Source organism: Dromaius novaehollandiae, chromosome 1 (genome assembly GCF_036370855.1).
Source record: "Dromaius novaehollandiae isolate bDroNov1 chromosome 1, bDroNov1.hap1, whole genome shotgun sequence".
NCBI lineage: Eukaryota > Metazoa > Chordata > Aves > Casuariiformes > Dromaiidae > Dromaius > Dromaius novaehollandiae.
The window spans coordinates 67,078,974-67,102,865 of record NC_088098.1 but is presented as its reverse complement, the minus strand read 5'-3'; the positions used below and the strand labels follow the sequence as shown (position 1 = coordinate 67,102,865).

Genomic DNA, 23,892 nt, shown 5'->3' with positions numbered 1-23,892 from the left:
TAAATTTTTAGGTTATTATTAGGCACAGAATTGAAAGGTGTTACTAAAGTTGTCCCCAGACCACATCAGAGAACACCAGGTGTTTAAAAACACAACTCATAAAACTCCCTCAGTTGTGGTGAGGCGCTAACAGTGAAACTGCATGTGCATTTTTGTGTCGCTCAAATACCTCCTTCAGAGCAAAAAGTGTAGTGTAATAAATTCCAAGAAATCACAAGCAGATCATAGACTAGGTAAAAGAGTTCATTAAAAGAAGCCATCCATATAACGTTCTTGTATTATTTGATACGCAAATGAATTAAACTGGCAATAGACTTCCGAATATCACACCTTCTTGGTAGCTAGTTCCACATGGCCATCAGGGAAAAGATTGATGGCAAGGTGCTCTGTGATAGTGTTTGCACCTCTGATAATGAGATTTGCTTTTAAATCAAGTTTTCACCTTTCTCCCTGGATGTGCTGGTAACAACTCCTGTGCTTTGCTCTCCATCTCAGGTTCAGCTTCTCTGCCTGCTGCAATATGTTCTTAAAGGGGTATCAGCCATCACTGCAATGCAAACCATAAATATCCAGTAGTAAACAAAGTACTTTGCTTTTCTGCTTAGTGATGTGTGGTTATAATTTTTACCTTACTCTAGGATTCTTAAAACAGCTTGTAAGTGAGCCTTTTAATCCATCTCTGCATGGGTTGTCATCAGCTTTCAGATTTTCAGTCTTTTTGTCGCTATACAGAGAGTTTCCAATTTAGCTAGAAGAGGAAGGTGGGATCCATCATTATCCTTTGCGTTATTATAACCAGAGTGCTGATACATTTATTACATCTGGCCTGTACAATTACTTGTAAGACAGCAGTGGAAGTTCAGGCATTGGGATTCCTCATTTCTATTTTAGGCTCTTGGAACTGAAAATTTCTTTATGCATAAAGGCAGCATAGCCCCGGCCGGCACCAGCTGTGCTTCAGGTCATCTGTGAAGACACAGCCTGAGATCTTTTGCTTTTGGTAACAATTTTTCCTACCTGAGCTAAAGAATTAGATTTGTCTTGCTGTGGTGCTCTTCTGTGTGGTCTCTTCTACTGGGTGGTGGCACACACCAGGCTATGGTAGAGTTTATTAAGCAACTTTCTAATTTGCCTTATAGCCACAGCCTCTTCCAGTGGCAAAATGGACAAGACAGGACTCTGTACCTTTAGCTATGTTGGGTTCTGGTCATAGCGCTAACTCAAGGGACCTTATGCAAGCCTGATTTTTTTTGTGAAACTGTGGAATAGTTACAGTTCCAAATTTGCCTTTCCAATGAGAGAAATGCTCCCTCACAGAAATAATTGGAAGAGCACCAAGTTTTTAATGGAGTGAGGCAAGGATAAAATGTTGAATACTTCCATTTGTAATCTCATGTAATTTTTGCTTGTCTAGAAGTGTTTGGTTAAAACATTTTTTTGTTTTCTGTTTTTTCTGATGTTTGGCTTCCTCCAAAATTGGTATAATATCAGTACCTTTTCACAGCCTTTTGAAATCAGAAACTTGGTCCATGCTTGAGGACTGGTAAGTTGAGTAAGTTCACAAAGACATGCATAGTAGTAGCATCAGTCCACATCAAAAAGAGGCAATAGTAATAATTTCTGTGAGTTAATGTTTGTGCTCATTTGGAAAGTTTAGTAGCTAGTAGATATCGCTGTCAGCATCAATGGATGAAATGTAGTGCTGCTTTTAACCTTGGTCCCCTGCCTTGTGAGTTTACTTGACGTTTTACTCTGCACAAATTTCTCTGGGTCACATTTGCTGTAGATTGTGATTCAGAATTTAACTTTAGTGTCTTCTGACACAATCCTTGTATATATTTACTGGATGTTGTATTTTTGAAGGATGAATAATTTCAAGACAGAAAAGTTGCTCATAATATCTACCTTCCCCTCCTTTTTAGCAGTGTTGACAACATTCACAGCTGCTGTAAGTACTTTCTGGCTCATCTGCAAAACCACATGAAAATTGCAGCACTAAGCAGTAATTAAGTGTGTGAGGTCTGCCCTCTCCATCTCCCTCTTTTTTCTTTCTTTTCTTTTTTTTTTCTTTGCTATATTCTTCCTTTCCATTCCTTATTTTCCCACCACCACACTTCTTTACACTGGGGATGCATCTGGCCCCTGAAACTGGTATGCTAGAGATTTTTTGTGAAATACATTTTTCCCCAAGGATGGAAAACTTTTAGCACAACTGATGTTTTTTAATAAGAGTTTTATAAAGAATCAGAACAAATACTATACATGTTAATCTCAAAATTCTAATCTATATGTAGTGATAAAATTCCCAATGGGATATATAGTGCTACCACAAGGCTTTGAACTCTCTCTGTTTTAGCTTCCATGCCTCACTGTAGAGTTTAGATTGCATCACTTTCTTGGACTTCAAGAAATAGGATTCTCCAGGTCTCCATGAGTGACATATATTACACAGTGTTTTTAGTAGAAGAGCCTGTAGGATAACAAATGGTAACTCAGATTTCTGATCTGTTCTAATAAATATTCCACCTGCATAAACCTGTCCAAAAAAAATGGTAAATAGGAATTGCCACCAAAGTCAGTATCATCAGCTCTTGGAGTGGTGATCATACTTGTTTGCCAGTAAACATGGACACTTGTGGATTTTTGCTCATTGTCAGCTTTTATGAAGTTCTTGTTACTTTTCTGTTGTTATTAAGGAAGCAGAACTTGAGGGAGTCTCCTTGGCTGTCAAGTCTAGGCAATCACAACTTTTATTATTGTTCATAAAGCTCTATTTCTTATATAAACACTGTTTGTTCTCTCCAAGACATAGTCTGTTGAAAACCATTGTCTTGTCTGTTGTGAGTGCTGTGCTGTGCTGCTCTGTGGAAGAGGATGTGTTAATCAGTGCAATGAATGTTTTTGGATATCCTATCCTAAGCTGGGGCAGAATTTCTGTGAATATGAGCATGGAAACTCTTGTGAAAGTTACTCTCTGCTTTTTAATTTTTCGGTAGCTTCTAAATATGCCAATATTTCTTGTTTTATCAAAAAAATAACTCCAACTGTTATTACTTGTGGGATTTATAGGCCTTACAATGGATGTAAAATATCTTATCCTAGTTTACTTTGGTGTCATAAAAACACTACTCCTGTTTACTAAAAAAAAAGAAAAGGAAGTAATAATCAAAACTCAATATGTCATGCATTCAGTTAATGGAAATGTGGCTTTCTTTTTTTAAAGTATGTTTTCTTTCTTACTGGTCAGTATTTAATTATTCATTTACAGTCCATACCAGAAGTCCATTAATTGGTCCCCTTGGAGATGCAAATAGTCATATTTGGTTAAACTAGATATTGCTTTTTAATTCCCTTGTTTTGTTAGGAACAGATGGAGTTTACTTCTTCAGATCATCATCCAAACAAAAAAAGAAAGGTAGCAAGTCAAATAGTACTACTTCATTGACTGTTTTGTTGGGTGTGTGTGTGTATTGTCTTTAAACAAACAAACAAAATATCGTAAGTAATATGCTGCAAAAGCAGAAATATTAGTTACAGCTGGAATTAATGTGGATCCTGTGCCCTGGGATTTCTAAATAATGGATAATAAAATTAAGGCATCTGTTTTAATATGTTCATGTACATAGTTCAAAATTCTGATAAACCATGCTGTTTCCATTTTGGCTGAGGGTACTGCAGACTTATCTCGGTAAAGCAAGTTGAGTAGCTGCTGCAAGGTAGCAGAACGGCTCTCTTCTGAGAGTGGCACTTGTTGTCTTGGTGGTGGGCTTCAAGCCATGCAGGGATTTCAGGAACTGTATTATCTTTTATGAAGCATGCTGAGAAGTAAGGAAATGTGGGCTGTCATTCTAAAAGGTGTCAAATACTTCTACAAGTGACACCTGTAAGTAAGGGCCTTCCTTTCTTTGCTGGGAGTCTGTGCTTGTTAAGCATTGAGGTGCTGCTGCACCTGTATAACTCGTGTATAAAGGGACTCTGAATACAACAGATCCTGTTTTGCCTTTATCAGAGATCAGCAGACGCTTCTGTTGATTTTGGTGTCCTCACTGGAGACCTCTGTAAATCACAGAACATATGTTTGGTAGTATTTAGCATTTTTTAATCCTACAAAAAGTAGCTTTCTTCCAAGCAGTCCAACTGGGTATGATGAAATTAATGTGTGTTGTATATATGTCAGATACTCTCCTTCCAAATAAAATCAAAATGCTCCTTTTACTTGAAAGTCAAAATTCAAGATATTTCATGAAATTGAGAAGAGAAAATTTACATACTGCAGAATTCCCTTGGACTTTCTCAGCCAAGTCTCCTAGTTGCTTCCTTACTAAGGCAAAGCTCCTGGTGTTTTCAGATTGGGCACCTCAGTGATTATGGGGGGGTGGGGGGGGAGTGAAGAACTTCCAAATGTCACATTCAAATATGTCTCAACTGAAGTTGAAAATCTTATTTCAGCATTCATCTAAAATCATTATTTTATGGTGTGGCAGTTCTGTGTTCTTAACTTGCTCTCAGTTTTCCTTTTTCTCCCCTCCTCTCCTGGTTTGGTATTAATCTATTGTATAAAGTAAAAAGCAAATGATGTTTCTGATTTTGCAGCATTGTGTATTGTTCGGCTGAAAAGTATTTCTGTTTAGAGTTATTGAGCATGTATTTCTCTACTGCAGCTTTTGGCTTCTTTGCCTTTCATTCTTTCCCTGCATATTTATCTATCAGTAATTCATTAAACTGAATACTTTAGGAGGAAATAAGAGGTGCATCAGGTTTGTTTTGTATGTGGCTTTGTTGTTTTCAACGCTTAACGGGAGAATTATATGTATAACTGAGAATACTTTTAATTTACAGTGCATTCATACAAACATAATAAGCCTGATACTAGTTTTCATACTCCTACCAAAGCGGCAAGCCAGCAATTTTAATAATCAGGCTTCACAATGAAGTACTTTCAGTTGGTATGCTGCTCCCCTCCTGTGTCCTGACTCACTGAAGAGATGCTAGCTCTTGTTTGTACCTGCTGGTTCTCTTCTAACATTGTTGATACAAGTATTATCCTTGTGCTGGATTGTGCTGGGGGTGAAGGTTTTTCTTTTGCAATACAGAAGTTAACAACAACTCTTCTTCTGCTTTCATGTATATACAACTGGTCTTGAGTGTCTTGGAGAAATACCCAAAATGCAGCATGATAGAAAGTTTGATGAATAATTATTCTTTCTTTTCTCACCTCTTCTTTAGAACAAAGAAAGAATTACGCACGGGACAGTGCCAGCAGCATATCTGAAACATCGCACTATCATGTGGAGGTGAGAGGAGGAGCAATATACCAATTAGACCTTTCAGTTACATGCACTGATTTTTGCCTACGTGATGTTTGAGGCTACATAGGCTTGAAGGCATATAAATCTTCCAAAATATCCTGAGGTCACTTCAGAACAGATTATGCTGAAATGTATCAAATTCTATAGCTATGCCATAATAAGCTGAAATTTTCGTATAGTAGAAAATAAGCAGAGATGTGGGTAGTTTGGCAAACAGACAGAACTTCTCAATGGGATCACAGTTCAGCATGTTACACTGCCCTGTCTTTGAAGCACTCTTGTTCTAAGGCTGAGGCAGAGCTGAAAAGCTCTGTGCTGTTGGTGAGGCACACTGAATGATACTTAAAATGCATACTTTGGCCAGTTATAATCAGAGGTGCCAGAATGCTTTGAAAGAGCTGAGCATTAATCCCCCAAAACCTCAGTTAGAGTCTACTAGGTAGCAGTTAAATGCATCCTGCCTGCACAGATTCATCCCCCATCTGAAATGCAAAATATATGACTTGTCTTAAGCTGCTTTGCAGAATTACTGTATATTGCTGTCACATTCTGTCTAGAAGCAGATATATTTAAACTATCCAGCAAAGTAAGCCTGGGTACCTGTGTGTAGTCTGTTAAGCACTTTTGGATGCAATGCCGAGGCATTCTTACTTTGAGATAGACTTTCTCCTGCTGCTGTCAAACTAAGTACCACTATCATGGGTTAAGCTGACTCTTGCACATGCCATAGATTCACAGGTCCTTTTTGCTGAGTTTTAAACTTAGATATAAATTGTTAAATCATGTACAGAGGAGTCTTGATTTCAGCTGCTTATGTCCTATGATCAGCTTGCAAATGAATTACTTGTGTTGCTTTAGATTGTCTGTGTCTTTATCTGTCTTTCATTTCTATATATCGGTTTTGGTACTCTGCTAGTGTGAAAAATAGTACTTGTATTTGAAGTGTAAGCATTCCTGTATGAACAGTCAGTATAGTTTGCTTCACTTTATTTTTTTAAATACTTCAATCATATGCAGCTTGTATCTACTCTCTTGTCTGTTATTGCTGAAATATGCTGTTATCCTCTAATAGAGAAAGCACACTCAATTCTTTTTATTTCAAGCTATTTAGAAGATAGGTGTGCAGGCATATATTAAAATTGTTTCAGCTTGGAAAAGTGTATCTAGGTCTTAAATAAAAGTGTGAAGCTGGATTTTTTTGCCTAGACGAAAGTGAAATAGTTTATGGGTTGTCTTGCATGGTTGACATGTTTGAAGGAGAAATTATCAAAATCATAATGGCAGGGAGACTAGCTGAGGTGATGTCTGTGAGATGGTGTTTAACTTCTAGACCATTAATTGCCTCTGGAGACCATTCCAAGTTGATGGTGAGCAAAAATAGATAATATACTATATTTCTGCTGTGGTCTATGTAAAACAAGTAACTGGCCTGTCCATAAGGTATCCCAGTCAGATGTAAACCCATCGTGGTTGCCATCAGCGTGCCGGTTGGCAGCTCTACAGAGATGGCCACGCTCCAGGCCAGGCGGGGGTGGAGGTACATTGGCAGGGTGCTGCTGGGAAGCTTCTGCTGTTGCTTCCTGCATTCAGCTTGGCAAATGAGACAGGTTTTCACTCCTCGAGAAAGCTAATTAATACTCAGGATTTAATTCTAGTTGTGATACCTGAAACATGACAGAATATGTCTAGAAGCCTGACTGCTTATTGCAGTGAGAAAATGATAGAGGATGACAAACTGAGTTACAAAACTCAGTTGACTTGAAATGACATTGTGGACTAAACAACCTCCCCCATGGCTTTACTGATAGGGTTGGATAGGGACAGATAGGATCTGTCATATACGTATCTGTCATATACAAAGGCGCTTTTATTCGTGAATTATTTGTGTTGCTGTTTCCTGGCAGTTTGAATACTGATACTGTCTAGTGAAAGGGAAAATTACACTTTTTTTTTTGGTCCCTCATTCATTAGCACTTGACCACCTTTGTTTTGGACCGAAAAGAGGCAATGATTACAGTAGACGATGGAATAAGGAAGCTGAAATTACTGGATGCTAAAGGCAAAGTGTGGACTCAAGATATGATTCTTCAAGTGGATGACAAAGCTGTCAGCTTGGTGGACTTGGAATCGAAGGTAAGATCTGTGAGTGGCAGTCTCACTTCCAGAGAGAGAAAAAAAGGGAACAGGCAGAAAAATGATGTATGTGAGATTTGGTATTTTAATTAGCTTATTATCACTTTCCTGTTTTTAACTGATGCAGCTTTCCTGAGATTAGGATATTGAATATTAAGGGTTTTTTTCCCCCCTCTCTCCCTGCAGAATGAACTGGAGAATTTTCCTTTAAGCACAATTCAGCATTGCCAAGCTGTGATGAATGCATGCAATTACAATTCTATTCTTGCATTAGTATGTAAAGAACCAACCCAAAACAAGCCAGATTTGCATCTTTTCCAGTGTGATGAGATTAAGGTAAGATAGTAATGGAGATTTGCTATGACTTACTTGAATTGGGGAAGTTTTATGAATTGGCAAGTGCAATGGATAATATCCATAATTCTGTTCTTTTGTGCTGATAAATATGCTTTGTTTAATGTATTTATGACACCAATACTTATTATAGTATATTAGTAAATGTAGTGTAGTATGTCTTGTAAGATAGGAGTCATCTAACTAAGCTGAATCCTTAGTGCATGTGCAAATATGTCATTACTGTAAATATTGATTCTTGGGCTCTTTAGCAATTCATTTAGGTTTGCAAATGAGTAAAGCTCTGAAATATGTATATGGTATGCACTCACACTTCTGAAGAAATTGCTGTAAAATAGTTTGAATTACCTGAAATTTATTTTAGAACCTGGAAAACGCTTGCTGGAGCCTTGAGCTCTTACCTGGTCCTTCCCTTTTATCTGTTCTTTGTGTGACTGAGCAATTAAACCTCCTCTGCAGGCCCACCTCACTGTATCTCTTCTCTGCAGGAGAGAGAATTGAAAGGAAAATACTGTTTGTAAGAAGGGCAAGACAAGGAAAGGGATTATTTGTCTCTGATTAAAATGTTTCCTTCCAACTTGTAAACGCAATTTTTGAATGTGTTTTGCAAAACTTCTTTATTTCTAGGAGTGCAAATCTTAATTTCTGTTAATGACACTGTATAATTGGTACTTCTTGAAATTCTGATAAATAATTTCATGGGGGTTTTAAATTCCTTCTTTGTAGTTTGTTATTATCTTAAAACAACAAATTGCTAATGATGATGTATGACTTTTGAAATTGGTTCAGTGATAGTGATGTAAAGATGACTGGTTAACTGTGAGACTAGTTGCACTGAATTTGCCATTGCAGTGGAAATTGGCATCTGGGGGAATTCAGGTTGCTGTATGTCAAATAATGCAGGGATCCTGGTTGAAGGCAGATTGGAACCAGTCTCCCAAGGTGGTCTCTTTTCTTCAGGCTTTCCTCTTTTGAAGTCATTCCTCTGTATACAAACAAAAATATGGAGCACATAAGCCTAACTCTCTAGCTTGAAGTCCAGGATCCCCCTTTTTTTCCCGAGCCATTGTTAGAGCCTGTGACCATACCCTAGGTTTTGTTGCCTGCTCATTGGACTTAGCTGTTTTTGAGATATTAGGTCAGTCTTTCTCAACTTCTTCCAGCTATTGATCAGAAACTATATTAAACCTCAGGAGCCTTTGCAACAAAAGCTTAGTCAAAATCAATAATGTTTTGGCAGATCAATATTTTCTAATTAAAACTTTGTTAAACAATAAACATTAAGAGTATGATTCATGGTGTTCTGTTTTTAAGTTCCTCAAATGCCTTGAAGTTCATCCATTAATTCTATAAACCTAATATATTCCTGGTCCATATTCTGGGGTATAATGCGTTACAGCCTGAGATGTTCCTTAATCGCTTTAGATCCTAAAATCAACAAAGTCTTCTGGGCCTAGCAGAAGTTGTATATTCCTCCCAAAAAGTTATGTATTCCTCCTCCACCATGAGGAGACCTGGGTAGAGGTGGGCCTTGTAGAGTGAGCCTGGATACTGACAGATTTGGGCTTTGACAAGTTGGGTAGGAAATTACTCTGACAGCTGAAGACATGTAACAGAGCATTCTCAATCCCATGAGAAGCTGTGACCTATTTAATGCAAGTTCTATTAAAATAATGTGTTAGACGTGTATCAGAATTTTACTTGTGGGTCACTGGTGGAGGTAGACTGCAGTTACTGAGAGGCAGGAACCTCCAGATTAGGAAATGTTCTGAAAAAATAATCTTCCACAAAATCAAGGAGAAATTAGGGTGCATCTTTATTTCTTAAAGGATACTTTCTTTTACGATGAGTTATTTTCCTTATCCATAACACTGCTACTGTCTGTAGTAGTTTCAGTTATGCCTTTCACTGACATGCTTGACAAAAAAATGATATATGTGGATGGGAAAAACAGTTTATGCAATAATTTTTGACTTGAGATAATTACAACTCTTCGGGCAAGTTTTTTTTATCTATATGACATACTCATCCGAGGATGGCATTTTAGACTGAAACAGTGACAAAATTACCAACTCCCAGACAATAGCATTGTGTGTTTCTGTGTTCTGTTTAGTGTAATCCAGAGGTAATGTATCCCAGAGGTTTAGATATGTGGGATTGGTAAGAGATTCTGGAATCTAAGGATACTTTAAAAAAGGTGGCTGAAGAGATATTTATTTCACATATCTGGTTAACCTAGCTGATAACTGAGAGTATCTGCCTCTGTCTCTTTAGGCTAGCTTTATTCATGAAGATATTGAAAGTGCAATCAGCGACAGCAAAAGTGGAAAGCAGAAGAAAAGGCTTGAAACACTGAGGTAAAAACTTAACTTCTTGTCAGTATATAAGATTGCCAAGTACCGGGTCAGAAGACTGCCACCGGGTCAGAAGCTTTCCAAGTCTGTCTGCTGTTTTTTGCTCTTCTTTGCTAATTGGTGACATAATTCCAAAACCAGGTATAGCATCCTTCACTTGATTTAATTCTCATGCTTTCTCAGTTTATAAATTGCACTCTTAACTTTTCTAATTCCTCCTTAGTGGCTGGAACAACTGGCAAATACCAGTTGCCAGAGAATAGTGTTGTATGTCTCAGTTCTGCATATAGGTAAATAGTTCTGAATTTAAATTAAAAATTTTAAACTCCAAGAAAAAAATTTAAAACTTCAAGAGATGAGAGGCGTAGAAACAAGGGCACAAACTTTAGATACTGAATGTTCATGGTAATTTATTGACAGGTTAATATGCAACTGTGTCTTAAAAGTATCTCTCCATAATGCTTAGTTTTGTGGTCTATACAGAAAATCCTCTGCTGTACAAAAATCTTCAAGTAAAAACATCATTGTTTTAAAAATGTTTCTAGTTACCTGTTAAATTCCACTGCACAGCTCATTAAGTTTTCTTATACTGATAGACACTGCTGCAAACTTTGTTTATGCTGTAAACATAAGTTTATCTATGAGTTTAAAATTGAATAGGTATGCTTTACTGTTTGTGGGGCTGTAAAAAAAAAAAAAAAAAAAAAAAAAAAAAAAGCATAAGCACAATGGGGTGATCCAGAAATATTCTCACACATTGGATGTGCGAGGAAACTAATGAGGTTTAACTGGGGGAAGAATGTAGGTCAGTACATCTGGGGAAAGCTAATCTGAGCTATCCATTCCAGAGGGCTCTGAGGCCAAGAGCTCAATAGTACATGACCGTTTAGCATTGGTTACTCACTGTAGTATTGTTTGCGAGAGGGTATCACATCACTCATCCCTTCCAGATGAGTCCTGCATGACTGGTTCGGAGATGTGGCAATAAACCTGACATTGCATTACCAAGCTACTGCAAGGTTATTGACAAGTTGTAGGAAATGTGGCAATACCAAGATGACTGCCCAGGAGACTGGAGGAGGGAGCTGAAGGAGATATTTTCTTGTTCAGTGTCCAAAGACAAAATAGTATCTGGTATTTTTGTTGTTGTGGAATTCCGCGAATGAGATGGGGTTGTAAAGGAAGAATTTAAGGTGAAGATCTTGCTGTTAAATAGGGACGTGAGGAAGGGGTGGGTGGGTGTGTGGCAGGGGGAGCCATTGTTTTGTTTTTTTTTCCCCCCTCTGTTGATATCAAGCTGCAGAGTTACTCCAAAGACTTCTTTGATTACGGTATTTAAAACTAGATAAGGCAAAAGTACTGGAAAATAGCAGGTGGGAACAGTCATACATTTGCATCAAGATGGGATGAACAGACTGCTGATTTAAAAGGGAAAATCAGCCTGTAAATTTAGTCATTTGTGTTGGCTGAGTTTTATGAAAAAGTTGGTTGACAAGCTGTCAAACTTAGGAAATAGATAATCAGTTTGTGATGGCTAAATGGTAACTTCTAATGAAGACTTCCAGACAATACAGAAGTCTAGCCATTAAAGTGCATGTGGTGATAAAAATGACAGCTGCTAAATCTGAGCCACTGAATTTACCTGTCTACCAGTTCTCTAGACATTGTGTTGCAGTACTTGAGGTTTTCCAGTTGGCCAAGTGATGGAGGTTTTGGTTTATTGATGTGTATTTTGCTATTCCCTCCTTGCACTGGGTTTCCCATTATGCCAAATATGTATATATATTTTATATATATATTTGTGTATATATATATATTTATACACCACAGACTCAAGTATTGCTGGCTGTGGAAGTCCATAGGATGCTCAATAGCATAGGTTAGTAGAAAAGTTCCCTGTAAAGCCTTCTTGTCTTCTGTGATTAGGCACTAGAAAATAGAGTGGTTTTGCTTCACGTGTCACTTCTGGGCTTTCTTCTCTTCCCTTAGGATGATATCCAAAGCTGACAGTGCCATCCCTCCGCCCCCGCGGGCACCTGCCCCTGTGCCGCCGGGGACCATCACGCAGGTGGATGTGCGAAGCCGAGTGGCGGCATGGTCTGCGTGGGCGGCCGAGCAGGGGGACTGTGAGTATTTCTGAGAGCTGGCTCTTGCGCTGCATACTGCTAAACGGTTGTTCTGGGCAGTAGGTTTCTGTGATGCCAGATAATAATAAAAATGATTTGGAAAAACGCTTTCATAAAGACTACAGTAATAGAATCCAGATGCAGAACTGGTTTTAATCGGTCGCCTCTCTGTCTTTGTTGAGAGGAGACAGGATTATTGTCCCAGTCTAGTTTTAAATGCCCCAGGCCCCCATTGCCTTAGGCAGATAGATCTGTGGAATAAGACCTCACTGTCATAATCTGTCTCGTCATTTACTTGTGCTATCAGTTTTCTGAATATCTTTTCAGAGCTTCATTTAGTTGTGTTTAGGTGGATCGGGGGGCGGGCTATGGATTTCAACTCAGGCTTTTATATGAACATGCTAACGTGCATAGTATTCTGTACTGAGCATAATTCCAGGAATTTGATGATGCTGTATTTAGTAATTAGGCAAATGCAGGCCAGATATTTCAGACAATTAAAAATATAATCACCTGGATTAAAAGCTGACTAGAGATCAGCACTATTTTTTTTTTTAATCTATCTTCTTAGTGGTCTGTATGGCTAAACTAGCTGATTGTTTTTAAAGCCACAACCAAGGAATGTGGTAGTATTTCTGAGTTTTTTTTAATTTATTTTTTTAATCTGTAATGGAAACCTTTTTCTTTTTTTATTTTTTTTTGAAAAAATAGATTAATGTTCTTTAGAGACAATAAAGCTCCTTTCAGTATAACAGACTGTATTAAAGGAGTAATCTTGGTTCAGGTGAGGCCTTTTTTTTCCCTCTTTTTATATAACACGTACTAAAATTTTATAATTAGATGTCATTAATCATGAAGTTTTCATTATTTTTGGTTTATTAAGCTACAATATGGCTCAATGAAGTACACAACTATGCAGAGAAAACAATTAAAAATATTCAGAGAAACCAGTAACATTCAGAGTGTTTTCATCTGCTAACCTACAGCTTTACATCTATCTTGAGCAAAGGCTGGTTTGTTCTTTTGTTTGATTTCTGCTCACTTTAGAAAGATTTTATTTATCAGTGGTCTGTTGGTGACCTGAGTTCCTGCAGTTTTTTATTCCATTCATGTGGATCTTTCCTATGATATATTTACAAAAATCACTCCTGTTAACAATAGCAGCATTTAGGGTGACTCAAAAATGCAAAACTCATAATTTCTCAGAATGTTAACCCTTTGTGCTTTCAAATAATAATAATAAAAATACTGATTCTGTCCATTGTTATTTGGAAATACCTGTTTTATTACATCATTGACCAACTCTGGCACATGAACATAGGAGACAATCTGCCCAAATTCCTACATCTCTTTTTGTTTGTTACCTTTTAATTATAAACTGTCCTCCTTGAACGCCATCTAAAGTCAGAGCTATGCGTTTCTGTCTTGCCTACTTCTGCTGGAGTTGCTTTTAGTGTATTTTGCAAAATGGGGTGATTTCTCCTTTGTGTTTAGAATCAGCCACTTTCTGCTGTAATCTTTCGATAGAGATCCTAGTACCACATTTATGCATGCGGTTAACTTCATTTATGCAGCTAAGTTGACTTATGCGTATACCTAAGCATATTTGTGAGGCTTAGCAGGGTCAGGTATTACTGTGCAAGTTCTTCAGGTTGTGCAGAGTTCTTGCAAAGGCAGTGGTGCAAACAGTTTCATCTGTGGTATGGTGGTGTGGTTTCAGTCGTAAGTGGTGTTGAAAGTCATGGTTTCTAGTTCCTCCCATATGGGTGTCTTTTTCCCTTCTCCCCTTTTTCCACAGTTGAAAAACAAAGACAGTACCATGAGCATGAAGAAACAGCAGAAATGATAGCAGCCAGGATTGACAGAGATGTTGTAAGTGAGCAACTACAAGTGATATTGCTTAATGTCTGTGAAACATTGCAGCTTTACCTCATGGGAAAACTTTTCCACATGTGAAATTCAGTTCCAGAGCAAAGCTTTCCAGGCAGACTGTGTTTTGTGTGGTAGACCTAAAAATGAATAGGAAGTGTGTGGTGTGTGTTTGTTTTGTGTTTTAAGATAAGTACAAAATATTGAAATTAGTCCACTTTTTTGTTGTGAAGAACTAGAAATATAAATAGTAATTTTCTGAAGACCAAATTCATCATGCTATGTATGTATAAACTTTAATTCTGTCAAGTTAGTCAGACATAGATATGTGCAATATCTGGAGTATCAACATACGGTCATTTCCGAAGACAAATGTAGCCATGCATGTGTATAACATAACCACCTCTGACCTGTGAGCAACAGTATTGAGCAGGTCCCATGATGTACGCACTATCAAATACTGCCCTGGTTGTCAGTTGTAACTTTCTACCTTTCTGCTCTGATGTGGCCATCAGCAACATCAAAGGGTCTTGGGGGAAGCATGCTGGAGCCTGCTGGAGTGGTGCACGTATGTTTTCCTTAAGAGTGCCTTCTTTTCTCTTCCACTTACGCTTTGAAAACAATTCTTCAAAGAGCACTTCTGCAAAATCACATCCTGAATTTTGACAGATAGCTTAATACTTTCTACTAAAAGAGATTATCGAGCTGTACCATTTAGGAAAATGCTGTCCTCCACAGATAATTTACTAGAACAGATATTTTTCGTGTGCTTTGAGAGAATGAATGTAATGTGTAGTGTGTATGTGCAGAATGAATGTAATATGTAGAGAATGAGTGCAGTGTGTGAATGAATGTAACTGAAATCTGAATTTAGTAATCTCAGTGCTTTTAAAAACTTATAGTGGTCCTGAGTTTTGAAAAATCTAGGCTTTAAAATAGTGCAGATATATAAAGTTAAAAACATAATGAATCTAAACATGCAATATTCTAGCACTAACTTGTACAGAAGCTGCTGATGTCCAAGAGTCATCTTGATCCCTAGAGTATTTCTGCTACAGTTTCAGTAAAGAAACTTCTACTTTTCTTTTCTCTCATAGCAAATTCTGAACCATATTTTGGATGACATTGAATATTTTGTTACCAAACTTCAAAAAGCTGCTGAAGCATTTGCGGAACTTTCAAAGAGGAAGAAAACTAAGAAAAGTAAAAAGAAAGGACCTGGCGGTAGGAGTTCTTACTGCACTAGATTCTGTTTCTTTAAGAATCGTTGAGGTAGCTAGTAAATGTGACTTTTTGTGGTGGTGTTTTTTTCGTTGAGGTATCGATTTTGTTTCACTTTGAGCAAAAAAACATCCTAGGCAGTATATTCTTAGAGAGAACTTGATGACAAACATTTGTCTGAAATCAGTGGGGAGTGACTGTTTAGAGGTGTGACTCCAGAATATGGCTCATTGTAATGGCTCTGTATTTACAAAATTCTGTAAGTCAGTAAATATATTAAGTAGTTGCAACAATTAATACAGAATATTTAAATATTTAATTTTATTTATATAAAATATAAAGAATAATCATAAATCAATTATTTATATTTAATGAAATATGTTAAAATATATTTATATTTTAGTTTTATATCTGCAATATTTATAGAAATTAAATTTTACATATATATGTATAGTTTTTCTCATTTTATTCACCAGAGGGAGTTCTTACCCTCCGTGCAAAGCCACCACCTGCAGATGAGTTTGTTGACTGCTTCCAAAAATTCAAGCATGGCTTCAATCTTGTGGTAAGTAACTGCTAACCTATATGGTTCTGTGAGGCATGCTACAACATTTTTTCATGGGATAGATGATGTTAGGTGTAAGACAATCTTTGTTTTTCCTGCAGCTGCAAATTCATCTGTGTGTCAGTTTGGCTGCCTTAGTTTGCCAGTGTTTTAAGAACCCTGTCCATCCCACTGGTATGAAGTGAGGAACTAAAATGAAGGATGAAGAGGAGGAGGAGGAGGAAGGAGGAAAAAATAATGCAACAGATTTGCCGTGTATTTTTAAGTTGTGTTTCTTTGGAGGTTCCTGATACTGCAGGCAGTGGGAATGTCTTATTTTTGACTCCCCTGAGGGAACTTTGGAAGTTCATCTGGTCTTTGGGAATGCAGTTATCAAATTATGTCTTCTGTCTAACTTTCCTGGTGCCTTGTCTGCGTATAGAAATCCGGTGGGCCTACTGCTACCTCCTGTGCAGAGGTGTTCACACCCTTTGGGGACCTGGGGGCCAGAGCCTGCATTATCGTGGTCTCTGTCCTTTAAAAGGAAGCAGACTCACAAATATCCTCTTAATAATGTGGATAGACCTGGACATATAATCTCTTTTGGTCCTTGGCCAGCACATAGGATGATGGCTGAGCTTGACAGGTGGCTGGTCTTGGCCTTTCCCTTTTTTCCTGTCTATTCGGAGCTGATCCAAGAGCAGCACTGGTGACTTCTGGCCTAGGGTAGCCTTCGGGTCAGCTCTTGGGAGGCTGCTCCTCAAAGGCTCTGCACAGTGCCAGTGACTAGGGGAGCATATTTCTCCCTCTTTCAGCATCCTTGTTCTTTAAAATCTTTTTACTTGCAAAATTTGAGTTGAAAATGTAGAAAGATTTCTAGGAAAGTCTGTTGGGACCACAGGCAGCTCTCTTGCATGTTTGCCAGTCTCACCAGCTGAGGTCTTAAATTAGTTTTATTCAGCTGCATACATCAGGTTCTCCGTGCTTGTTGCTGTCATTAATCAGGACCTTTCTGGCCTCAGAAGGTTCTGTCCACAGTGCTGTCATGTTATGTGCCCTCAACAAGCAGAGGGACATCTTCAGTGCACTTCCTGCCGGATACCGGCTCTTCCAGTTGCTGTGGGAGCTAGGCCAACAGGAAAATCGGTTATCTTGGTAATAGGACTTGCAATCTTAAAATGTCTTCATTATTTCTTCTTACTGAATTCTGTCTTTAATTTAGTTTTTCACCTAAGACTAACCTGTGTACCTTTGAGTCTTTATCTCCCGTGCAGTGGGCAAGTATATTGTACTAAATGTTTACAGAGACCAAGTAAGTTGTCATACAAGAGGCACAATAGTAGTAGAACAGTTGACATTTATCCAGCAAATATCAAGCTGACATGTGATTTTTCCTCTTTCCCCCCACCCTGATTTTAAAAATGCTGCTGTTTTCTGCTTTGCGGACCTTAAAGAGAAGAAGCATTTTTGTTTTGGTGCTGAGTAGCATTCAGGACCTGTTTTCTAATGTTATTCTTGAAGAGGTGCACTGTAACAGCGCTGTGCTTCGGCATCGTTGCAGGAACAACAAAATCCTCAAATTTCACTTCCTGGTGCTTTATTTGAGAACAGAAGAACTAAATAAAATGAAGAATCTAGTTTGAAAATAGAAGAGGCAGCTAAAAGAATAAGATCCTTTGCAGTTGAATGGAAACTATTTAAAAACACTGTACTGGAGACTCTCAGAAAATGCTTGCCATCTGTCAAAAAAAAACTTTAGAAAGACCAAAAGAAAGTTGGTATGACCGAAGAACATTGTATAGGAAGTTATTAAAAGTAAAAGCACATCCTTCTTATTTCTTCATTTGAAGACACACTTTGGAAAGCTAAATGTAAAAATAGACTAAGGCTGAAAGGAGTGCAAGGAACAGTCTGCAAAATGCAACGAAAGCTAGTAATATTTCTTAAAACACATTCTGGTGTGCTTCGTGCTTCTGGAATCTGTTGGGCTAGTGGGTGATCAGTGAATAAAAGGAAACCTCAGGGAAGCTGTAGCAGAGAAAGTATATGAATTTTTTGTGCATATATTTTCTTAAAAGAGCTTGGCAGTGGGCAGTGTGTTCCCTGTAAACAATGGTGGCATGAAAGAATACCTGTTTCAAGTAATGGGGGGTTAGAAAACAATCAAAATGACAAGAAACAGATCAACAGAACCCTTGGGAACTTCATCCATTTCTTCCAAAAACTTACGGATGAAATCGCTGAAGTATACACTGGGGTGTGTGACCTCTCTCAAAACTGCCTTGATTCCAGAGGAAGGGATATGGTTAAGAAAATGCCAATAATCTTTAAATGTTTCCAGGGAGATCTGAGGGACTATGGGCCAGTACCCCTGAGGTCTGTACCTAGATATTTGATCTATTAAAAGAAAAAAAAATCCCATAGGATAGAATTTCCAGACAGCTCTGTAAATCTGAGAAATATAGAAATGCTTCATGATAGCATACAGTAAAGTGACAGATGAAATTCAATATTGATGGATATAATACAGTGTCATGTACAGGTGGGAAAATAGATGTAATGTTACATTTAAAACAAGAGACTTCAAGCTGACTTCTGCTAGACAGGAACAAAATGTTGGTGTTGTAATACAGGTTTCTGTGAGAACATCATCTGTGGTCAATAGTGATCAACCAAGTAAATGTTAAGAACCATTAGGAAAGAAAGGATAAGGAACATCACTGTGCCATTATGTACGCTGGTTTCAATTTGCTCCTTATGGGAATTTAGCAGAACTGAAGAAGGTACAGAGAAGAACAAGAATGCTCCAAGGAATGACTGGATAGACTTTAACTTGAAAAAGTCTACAAAAAGGAAGACTGTAATAAAGCTGTAAATAATTATGAGCAACACTGGAAAAAGTGAGTAGGAAAAACTGACTGCTCAGTTTTCTTCTAACTCAAAGCTACAAAGTACTCATGAAACTAGAAGCTGACAATCTTCCAAAGGGGAGACTTATTTACAAAACAGGCAATTAAGTTGTGGAACTTCTTGTTGTGCACAACAAGATGCAAAATTTATGCAGATTCAAAGTAACTGGATGAATTTATGGAGCAGAAGAGTCCACTGATGGCTATTAATACAAAATACTGCTTCTAGTTCAAGCAGCCCCTGAACTACAAACTACCAGAGGATGTGGTAGCTGAGGGAAGGTGACTATGAGCTTGCTCTGTTCTCTTGCACTCTTTCCTTCATACTTTGGTCTCAGCTGATGTAGGAGACAAACCATTGGGCTTAGACCTGTGGTCTGACCTGGCATGGCCATTCTTATGTTAAGTATTTGTTATAAAAGTTAACTATTTTGTAAAATATGTTTTCCCGTTCCCTCAGGCCAAATTGAAGTTGCATATCCAGAATCCTAGTGCAGCTGAATTGGTTCATTTTCTCTTTACACCACTACATATGGTAAGGTTTTATAACTCTTTTCAATGTTTTCCTTCAGAACTCTTGTGTTTATATGCTCTATAACCTTTTAAAGGATAGCAAGATTGAAATGATGTGTCCTTGGACAATAACTAAGGAGAAATGTGTGTATCAGAGGATTATGAACTTTTTAGAAAATAAATATATCCTTTTCTGCATGTGTTCCCGTCTATTAAATATATTTATTTAAATCATCCTTAGCTTTGTGTGTGTGAAGGTTTGTCATTATCATTTCTAATTAACAATGAAAAATGGAGATAACTGCTTAATTTACATAAGGCAAAAGGAGCATTGGAAGCATAGCCATTTGTTTATTTAATGGAAGTAAGTGCTTTATGATCAGTTAAATAGTATTGTCAAAAGTGGGTCTAAATGTAGGATGGTAGCTGAGTAGAAGAGCAGTTCTTCCACGTTAAATGGTTTTAGTTCATCTTCAGGACATTAGGACACACGGTTAACTTCTCAGAGGTAACCTTCCCCCATTTTGGTAATAAATGTTTCCTAGCATCACTACAGATACTTCACATTCAGATGAATTTTATGACTGATGATATGGATATTCTTTCTACTCTTTTAATATCGGGATTTAGGTGGTGCAGACAACAGGAGGTCCAGAGCTTGCTAGTACAGTACTCAGCCCCCTCCTAACGAAGGATACTATAGACTTCCTGCGGTTTACTGTCACCAGTGAAGAAGGGCAGTTGTGGATGTCGTTGGGTGACACGTGGACCAAAGCTAGGTGAGAAAAAGCCTTTGCATATTTTAGAGATGTTCTCATCTGAAGTTTATTAGTGCGGTCTTAACCAGATTTTCTACTATCAGCAAACTTATTAGTTTGGTGTGGTCTTCGGAATTCTTCTTTGAAGTTTTTGGAAAGGAACCCTTTGATTCAGTGGGATTTTGGAGAATTTTGGTTTTAGGGAGGGGGAAATTTCAGACAGTAATTTTCTTTCTGTCCATGATATCAAGAAGGTGAGACTTGATTACATAACTTCTGGTATTATCTTTCTGAACTGTCCTTTACATGTTTCCAGTTGTTTTTCACCATCGTTTTGGCAACCATTCAGACTTGATGAAAAATCTCTTTTAAGAAAGTGCAATAAAAAGTGATGAAATGTTGAAAAAAAAGATACAAGCTGATTTTAATTTTTAACTGACAATGATTATTAAAAGTTGGAAGTTTACAATATCTTTACTCCTTTGAAAGCATCACAATAAGCTATAAGGGAAATGTTTATGACTTCTGAACAGCGGTTGTTGGCTGGATCATGTTACACGTACTTACCCTGCACATTGTATCTAATGGATTCACTATTATGGTTTGGCTTAGTTAAAAACTAGCTTTGTACATAATAGTTTTGAGCTGAGTATATAATCTGAAATTACTTAGATAAGTAGAACATTCTTAATTAACAGCGTGTCTTAACTCTGATATCTGTGGTAGATTAGGACATGTGATAATGATTAAGCATGTAATGGCTTGGGTTGGAAATACGTCATGTATTTGGGTGTACTCATCGTTGTTCTTAGAGTCCAAATCAGGAAATAAACATCTTTCAATTGGATTTCTAGAAAAAAAATACAATGAAAAAGTAGTTGAGTGCTTTACTGGTGGAAGAGGATGAATGAAAAACCCTAGAATGTGAAGTGATGAAGGTCCTCAGAGTAGGGAGAGCAAGGTACAGGTCCTCCTCCTCTTCCTCCTCCTTGATCTCATTTTGCTGCAGGAAATCTCCAAGCTTCTCCTTCTTTGGGCCGTTGTTTAGCTTGCCATTGCAAAATGAGGTGGAATCATCAGTTGCAGCTCCTCGTGATTGCCAGAGAGTTTATCCAGGCAAAGCATCATCTGTTTACCTCCACCTGCCCCAAGCTCTGCTGGCTTCGCTGCAGCTTGCAGTGCGGCTGACTGTGGAAATTCCCTCACAGCTCTGGAGCCCCGTGCAGGGTGTATGATCACTGAGTGAAATAATGGGCTCCTCATCTTGGGAACTACCATCATCATTCCCTTAGTACCTCCTGGAAAAAAACAGCTTAGTCCAAAGAGAAGTAGCTCCTGTTGGGCTGGGAAGAAAAAAGCACTTGGCATATAAGTGGTTGAGCTGTGGGCATTAGAAATGATGGTCTGTTTGGCCTCAGCATACAGAGGTATACTGTGGTGCAGTTTAGCAAGAAGTGAATGATAAAACTTGGGACAGCTAGCACTGGCTTGCTAATGGGCTAATAAATGCTGACCGCTCCTGTAACTCGTTTAACCGACAGCACTTGTCACTAGATTCATTTTCAACAGTGTCAATAATGAGAGTTTTAAAAGACTGTAATGTACCTTCCCCCTTCTGTTACTACTGTGAAGAGACAGTAATTTATGCTGCAGGACAGAGTGTTATGTATATTGCAAAGGCAGAGCACGAAAGCATAAATTTAGGTATTGTGTATGAGAATAGGGAATGCTTAAGGAGCTCTAAATAGTAGTACAGTTTAAAAAAAGTATGGGTTATAAAGCAGCAAATGTTATGATAATTCTTGTTTTGTAGAGTGTGTGGAGTTTTGTTTTGTAGGAAAAGCTATTTATCCTCTAATTTTTTTTATGTAGGTATTGCTAGGTCCCCTAGCAATCCGTGCTTCATGCCTACTTTCAAGTCTTTTGAAGCAGACTGTTTCTTTGAAGTCTTTTGTCTATACTTTAACATAAATATGGCATTGCAATACTTCTTCCCATCTAGCAATTAAAATAAATCCCAGGTTCGTTTGTGATTGATTCTTCTATTACTCATCCTTCACTGTGAGACAGAAATTTGTTGTGTTGTAGCTCTAACTGGTCCTTAGGGCAGGAGCAGTTTTTCTGCTCAGCATAGCAAAGAGCATAGTTGTGGTCAATGAATAATGCTTTCTGCCAATTTTCTGCATTCTAGCGTAATTATTTCTGTACTGTAATCCCAGTCTCCTCTCTTTATTCCTAAAAATTATAAAGCATTTTGATTCTTAGGAAAACTATTATAAATATTTGTATGCCTCCTGATACAGATCTGTAATTTACTTTCAGAGCGGACTGGCCCAAAGACCACTTTATCCCACCCTATGTCCCTCGTTTCCGAAATGGCTGGGAGCCTCCTTTGCTGAACTTCATAGGAGCTCCAAAGGAACAAGAACTCAATCATTTGGCTGAGTCTGTGGCAAACGTTGCAGAGCAGCAGCGGAAACAAGAAATGAGAAGATTGTCAACTGAGGTAGGTTAAACACTGTGATGTTTTTTAAATTAGTTGTTTTCTAAATTAGTTAATTCACTAGTTTCAGTTACTTCACTAGTCCAAGTCTCTGTTAACAGCTGTGATATGGAAGAGTACTTGTTAACTATGCATGAAAACATTTTCTAAGTTCAGTCCATAGACTTTCATGTCTTCCCCAAGCAATCTACACCAGTACTGCATTCACAGTACATCTTAATAGTATGATACTGGATTTTGTCTTTATGGTATAATGATGAGCTTGACAAACATTTTTGTGATAGAAATGCACGTGCAAGAAGAAGATTCAAAAGAAGTATTTCAGAAGGATCACCTGATTGCCATTTGTGCTTTTGAAAAATATTCTTTGTAGTTGCCATTTTGGGTTTTGAGCAGGGTTCAGCTTTCTAATGTTGAGTTACTGCAGTGAGCATTTCCCTGTGCAGGATTGACTACCCTTTGCCATAATGCTGGAGAGGAGCCTGCCTCCACACCTTCATAGGTGTGTTAGGAGATCGTGTGTGTGTACAAGGATGTGGCCCAGAGATGGCTAAAGCTAGGGAGGAAAAGCCATTTCTATCTCATGCAACTTTCATTGTTAAAAGAAACAAAAAATCAGAACATTTTTGTGGTTAGGGTGTTTGTCTCAAATATAGGAGACCAATGTTCAGTCGTAGGCAGATTGACCTGAATTCATAATATACTGTATTACTGGCTGCTGTGGGCTGGCTTTCTCTTGCAGAGCAATTCTCTGCAGTGGAGATAACAAAGCTTCCCCCCAGAAGTTTTGATAAACTGCCCATGGAAAACTTGTCACAATAAAACTCTGAGTTTTGAGGAAAATCTTCATTTGGTTTTAAAAAAAAAAAAAAAAAAAAAAAAAAACACCTACTCAGCTGTAGAGGTGAAAAAACTGGGTAAAACTTCTCCCAAGCAAGGGAGGCTAACGTGGTTCACATTTGATTACTTAAAACACTGTTTGTCTTTATGCCTGATAAAATATGCAAAAACAAATGAACTGAAAAAGAGTTATTGTCTATGATTCATTTTGAGCAAAAAAGCGTTTAGCAAAGTTAGTGGGCACAGTAATGTAAAATCTAGCTGTTGCCATTGCTGTCACCCAGTTCCCCACTCATCTCCCCAAAAAGCCACATCAAACATTGTCTCAGAGTTTCGCTACTACCCTACATTTTCTATGCAGGCTTTTTGATTTCCTCGGTTGTGCTTCTTTGAAATCAAAAAAACCCCTTTATCCACTTCGAGTGCTGTGTGAAATATGCAAAATAGTATTGAAAAAAC

The 23,892-nt window shown here is 37.9% G+C and overlaps 1 protein-coding gene across 8 annotated transcripts in view; it reads left to right on the top strand.

Annotated features, from left to right (window-relative positions):
• The window catches only part of EPS8 (EGFR pathway substrate 8, signaling adaptor), a 138,884-nt gene that overhangs the window by 89,127 nt on the left and 25,865 nt on the right, over positions 1-23,892 (top strand). For all 8 annotated transcript variants that reach the window (XM_064515543.1, XM_064515555.1, XM_064515551.1 and 5 more), the window contains 11 exons: positions 5,227-5,294; positions 7,281-7,442; positions 7,629-7,778; positions 10,071-10,153; positions 12,140-12,276; positions 14,075-14,148; positions 15,243-15,369; positions 15,843-15,931; positions 19,280-19,354; positions 19,963-20,111; positions 22,413-22,596. In XM_064515543.1, the coding sequence (XP_064371613.1) occupies positions 5,227-5,294; positions 7,281-7,442; positions 7,629-7,778; positions 10,071-10,153; positions 12,140-12,276; positions 14,075-14,148; positions 15,243-15,369; positions 15,843-15,931; positions 19,280-19,354; positions 19,963-20,111; positions 22,413-22,596 (1,298 nt within the window). The remainder of the gene's footprint in view (positions 1-5,226; positions 5,295-7,280; positions 7,443-7,628; positions 7,779-10,070; positions 10,154-12,139; positions 12,277-14,074; positions 14,149-15,242; positions 15,370-15,842; positions 15,932-19,279; positions 19,355-19,962; positions 20,112-22,412; positions 22,597-23,892) is intronic.